The 6,000-nt window shown below is 37.5% G+C and overlaps 1 protein-coding gene across 2 annotated transcripts in view; it reads right to left on the bottom strand.

Moving 5' to 3' along the window:
- grpr (gastrin releasing peptide receptor) overlaps positions 1-1,282 on the bottom strand; it is a 55,191-nt gene extending 53,909 nt beyond the window's left edge. Inside the window, exon 1 of one of the 2 annotated variants that reach the window (XM_016992385.2) lies at positions 619-1,282. In XM_016992385.2, the coding sequence (XP_016847874.2) occupies positions 619-683 (65 nt within the window). In that variant the 5' untranslated portion in view covers positions 684-1,282. Of the gene's footprint in view, positions 1-292 lie in introns of both variants that reach the window. The other variant, XM_003218862.4, reaches the window with a different exon arrangement.
- Between the last annotated feature and the right edge of the window lie 4,718 nt (positions 1,283-6,000).

Here is a 6,000-nt window from a genome sequence, read left to right on the forward strand (position 1 = left end):
ATTGTACTGAACTCAGTGAGAAGGCATGCATAGGACTGTACTCATCTCTAGCCAAGGGAAAATGCAAAAAAAGCTCTGAAAGTCTTTTATCATATGTTCTGCATAACATTAGATACTGATTTTAAGCATTCTAGTAAGATGAATTTGTCTCCTATTTCACACTTGTTAAACAGAGATATATACTTTTAAATAAGCTTCAAACATACACTCAAAACGAATGTGATCCATGAAAAAGCAAAGGTGTATAACAGGCTGTCCTGTACTTCTAGATTACTAACAGAAAGCATCTTACCTGTCTGCAGAAAGAGCTGTGAGTGTGAAGACAGAGACCCCCACCGAAGTGAGTTGTATGAAAGGAATAAGTTTACATCCAACCCGACCAAACAGCCATTCAGGAGACAGGTACCTGCTGGCATCCACCGGAACGCAGGTGAGCAAAAGAAGCAAGTCTCCAAAAGCCAAGCTGGAGATGAACAAATTAGGGACATTTCTCATGGACTTCACACTACAGAAGATTTTGATCAGTGTGATGTTGCCAACAAGCCCTATCAAAATGATGATCCCATAAATAGTTGGAATTGCATATAGGAATTTATAGTAAAAGAAGTCCTCACCCACCAGAGAGAGATTAGCATATTGAGCAGTTGAGATGTTGCAGAGAAGAAAATCATCCATTTCCACATTGAGAAAAATGCACTCCTCAGATGCCATTGTCAGGAGCCGACTTCTTAGAAAAGGCTTGTTTAGTAATAACAATGCCAAGCAGCTCACATAAATTCTGTGGAGCTGATTTTGTTCCTCCTCTGTCGTTCTCGATAGAAGTGGAATATGCAGCGTGCAATTTAGCATAACAGGAAACACACACATAATAAATACAATCCATTCAAACAAGGAAACATTGACGCCATTTCAGTTTCCAACTTTTATCTTTGTCATTTTTGCTAATCTCTTGAATGAGAACTTGAAAAAGACCAACAGGCAAAGTCTGTGTGGAAAAATACCTCCCAGAGTCTAGTGTTGATACTCTAGTGAGATTTCACTGTCGAAACCAAGAGATTCCATTCCACCAGAACTATTACTAACAGCTACTCTTGCCCAATCTTTTCAGGTCCTGGACTTGAAGGCTACATTTAGCACAAAGGCAAGGAGCAGCCCTCTTAAATACACAGCAATTCCTAGAGGCAGGATCTTGGGAACGTCAGCTCTCTCCCTGCTTCAGCCCATCTCGCAGGCTTATTTCAATGTGTACAGTGGTTGTAGGAAAGGGCTGCCTGTTTTTGGAGAATGCCAGCCACCTGCTGGACAATTTTATCACTGCTTGACTAAATACATTTTAATGTGCTGCTCACACCCTTGTGATATGTTTGATTGAAACAAGCTTTTTAACAATCATGAGATTATCACTCTGCTGGTTCCTCGTTTCTTTTACTATGAATTCACAATTATGATTCTTAATGTGTTTTTATATGGCTTGCTGATAATCTCACACTGATCAAACTGTTCTGCATAATGAAGGACCTGAGAAATGTCCCCAACTTCAGCTTGACTTTTATGGAGCCCCCTATGGTGCAGTGGGATAAACCCTTGTGCTGGGAGAGTGTGGATGAGCTCCCTCTGTTAGCTCCAGCTCCATGCTGGAGAGAAGCCTCCCACAAGGATGGTAAAACATCAAAAACACCCGGGCGTCCCCTGGGCAATGTCCTTGCAGACAGCTTCACACCAGAAGCTCCTGACACGAAAAAAACTTGACAACTTCTTTTGTTCACCTGTATTCATATGAATGCCTGCTATTACTGAATGCTGTTTGTACACTCATCCCATAAATTTACCCCATTCTCATAAAAATGACTTATGTATAAATGACAACAGTTTCCTATTTACTGCAATATCAAGGTGGAGGGTGAGAAAGAGAGAAAGTCATTTTATGGTTTGTCCTATAAATGTGATTTACACTTGAGTTCTGCACTAAAATCACAGCTACTCAAATTGTTTGCTCCATTTCCAGGTGGGATTCTCTTAGAATAAATAATGCAAATTTAGAATGTTTGGTTATACTTGGAGTAGAGAAACTGTAGCCTCCCAGATGTTTTTGGACTCCAGCAAAGGCAATGACTACAGATGGTGGGGGTTGTAGGCTACAAACAATTAAAACATGTGGTTGGCCACATGGCAACATGGGAAGTATGTGCCGACTCTGCCCTAGATAATCCACAGAACCCTGCTGGAAGTTCCTGTGCATTGTTTGATGGGAACCAGTGGTCTCCGTGGATTGACCTAGGGCTTAACCGGCATATGCCACCAGAAAAAAACCCTGTCTGGTGAAGTAGTAAGGAAAATGCAGAGGCTTTAAAAGTTCACAACGTTTTTCCTGATAACTTTTCAAGCCCCATTTTTCTAAATACAAAATAGAACTATTAAATATTGGCTCAATCAACAGTGACATATAATGCGGTTTCACACTGAATTATATGGCAGTGTAGATGGGGCCATTACACTATGTAACACAATTTTTGTTCCTGGGTTATGAATGTCATTTCCTAATTGGTTCTACCATAAAAACATGGCAAAAGTGTATTAAACTGTAAAAACTGCAGCACATTTTGCTATAGGTTTTCAATGAATATCTCCTATCTCATAGAGTCTCAATCTATTCAATATAGTTTGTGGCAGCCGTAAAAACTGCACAATTAAACAGGAAATAACACTTTCAAACCAGGAATGGAAACTTTTTCAATTTTTTTTTTACTTAGTGTTATTAATTTTTAAAAGACTAATATCATTTCCATGCTGGAAATGGCTTGTGAAGTGAACTTTATATTCACATAGATAAATGGATTTTTATTCTTCTCAAACTCCAGGTTCGTACATTACAGTATTTCCTTTATATGTGAAAAAGTACACTCTTATGGTGTGTTTTTTTAATCCAACAAAGATCCAAATTAATCCATAAAGAAACTATGCTTTATTTAATGTCATATTGATAGTTCAATACATTTGGTTAATAAAACCATAAATCTCTACATATTAACACTTTGCCATAAACTTAAGAGGCCTTTCAAAACTATTGATTAAGATAGTATGGAAAGAATATTGTCACCATTTAAATTGAACACTATCCATTTTTTCATCCTGCAACACTGATATGAAAGTATTACATTCTGCACTTTATTTACATTAAGATTAATTGTATACACATACAATAAATGTATCAATGGACACAATAATCGGTATTTTGAAAAGGCATTGCATTTTGCAAACACATTTTGCAAACCCTTAATAGAACAGCACTTTGTATTTGCAAGTTTAAATAAGGCTACTGAGAAAGAAAGAAATCTCATTCATGAATAACTGTTATTACTGTCCTACTATAATATCAAGTGAAAATAATCTTGTACGCCCATTTCACCAGTCATGAAATGTCACTGATGTATGTTCTGGCTTTAAAGCAGTACGTTGGTGTTGTGAGAGGTCTTCTGCAAGGAGGTAATCAATATCTCCACGAACATCAAATTCGAAACCTAACATTAAATGTACATATCATCAACAACAGGACATATGCTTTCTTACCACAAAACAATGACAACTGTATTTGATTTGTCCTTGCTTTGACTGACCTTCCAACAAATAACCATCTATCTAGAAAAAGGAAAGAACATGGCAGGATACCCTATAATTCGCCTTGCTTTCTTTAGCAACATGCTTGAGTGTGTGTATGTGTATTGATCTATCTGTCTGTGTATCTACCTCACCTTTGATTAATTATAACCCCTTCTGAAGCAGTGCACTTGAACATCTCTTCCTTGTAAAAGAAGAATTTGTTGATCTCTACCATGAAAAAGCAGAGAAAATATACTTTTTAGGGCTACAATTTCCCAAATTTCCCAGCCAGTAGGTTTGTTTGGTAGAGCAATAGCTATTGGAATGTGGCTACTTACAGGTCCATCCTCAACCAAAAGGGTCATCAATTGGCCATGATGACATGCCAGGAGACGTTCCTTATGGAATCGCCAGACTATCCATTTCTATCTTCCCTCCCTGAAAGACCAATGTAAATAAGATGATAGAACTTTACCCTGTTGTTGTTAACTGTGGTCAAGTCAACTTTGATTTATCATGATGCTGTGAAAGAGAGACCTCCAAGTCACCCTGTCATGAACGGTCTTGAAGATGTAGGGCTGTGGCTTCCTTGAATGGGTTTATCCATTTGGAATGTGGTCTTCCTGGGTTTTTTTTTACTGCCTTTTACCTTACCAAGCATTACTTTCTTTTCTAGTGAGTTATGTCATCTCATGATATGACCAAATTATAAGCCAACAAATCAATTTGTCTTTTCAGCACAGTATCAGTAGAACTCCAACACCACATTTCAAATGAGTGGACTTTTTCCTATTAGCTTTCTTTACTGTCTAGCTTTCACAAACATACCTAGAAAAGGGAAATTCAATGGCCTGGACAACTTACCTTCTACCAGCTCTATATAGGATCATAGCCAATGAGACTCCCTTCAGAGTAAGCATGTATAAGATAGGGCTTTTCACATTTTAATAAGTCTCCAAGTGGCACATTTATCAAGAGAAATACATCCAGATTGGCCCTGAAGAAACTGTACTAACACCATTTATGTCTGTTCAAATCTTACATTACCATCTGCAATCATGGCCTCCAATTCTATTTCTGCAGAGACAGAGATTATTCCTTAATGAAAGGTGACTGTTCAATACCAAACTTGATGTGTAACATACCATGCACTATTTCTGTTCTTAATTACAATTTACAGAAACATCAGTATAGTTCTCAAGGGGCTTAAAAGATCCGGAGGTTAATGGAAGCCAAACATTGTAATGCGTTTCCTGCAGTTCATGGGAAAAATAAATAAATAAATAAATAAATAAATAAAAGAAAATGGATTTGATTAAGGATACAAACCAGTGGGGCAAAAATAATTAAATAATTAATAAACATGCAACTATCAAGGAAATCATTACAGACATCCTTTAAATGAGAAAAAAGAAACAAACGGCACTTTATGAAATCTATGAAGGATAATAAAAGAAAGAAAGTCTTCATAAAATTCTCTGTTTGATGTCTTCATTCATTTAGCCTGCCCTTGAATGGTCCCTTAAGAGACCATCCCAGATCTTCTCAGAGAGTGTAGCATGAAGTTCAACCCTTGAGCAAGACCAGATATCCATCCTAAGATAGTTCTTCTCAGCTCCTCTAGAAAGCTCTGTGGCCCTTTCTCTCCAACAGTGGAAGAGACAAGGAGGTACTATAATGTTGGGTATAACAGAGAGGCTTGGAAGAAGCTTTGGATCTACTGCAGTGGATCTCAACCTGTGGATCCCCAGATGTTTTGGCCTTCAACTCCCGGAAATCCTAACAGCTGGTAAACTGGCTCGGATTTCTGGGAGTTGTAGGCCAAAACACCTGGGGACCCACAGATTGAGAACCACTGATCTATTGAATCAAAAAGCCTTCCAAAATGAGATCCCATAGGACAACTAGTAGAGTGTAAGTTTGTCTTGTATCCTTCGTATTTGGGATATGCATGACCCCAGCTTCCCAAACAGAAATCCCAGCAACAGTGGGATATATCTGTCTTTGTTTCACCCCAATTTCCAACCCACATCATTAGAATTACTGTGCCATGGTTAATGATGAAAGATACATTCAATGCAAATACTGGAGACATGCCTACATAGCCTCTGCTTGAAAATAAATTACTTCTAGAGAGTAACAAGAGAAAATAATAGAACCTCGTTGGACAGGAATTCTGGATATGACATTTGTTTATTTGTTTATATATTTATGATGAAGGAAATTATACTTGTTCAGGTCTAGGTGGTGAGTCTAAGTGTTTGTAAAATGCACATTATTTTGTACACTGTTTATATTGAATGTTGTTAATGTAAGTGTAAGAAAGCAAATATAATTTTAAAAATAAAAAAATTACTTCTGCATGTTTGGTCATGTATGACCTAATGAAGCAACATGAATCCA

This window comes from Anolis carolinensis, chromosome 3 (genome assembly GCF_035594765.1).
Source record: "Anolis carolinensis isolate JA03-04 chromosome 3, rAnoCar3.1.pri, whole genome shotgun sequence".
NCBI lineage: Eukaryota > Metazoa > Chordata > Lepidosauria > Squamata > Dactyloidae > Anolis > Anolis carolinensis.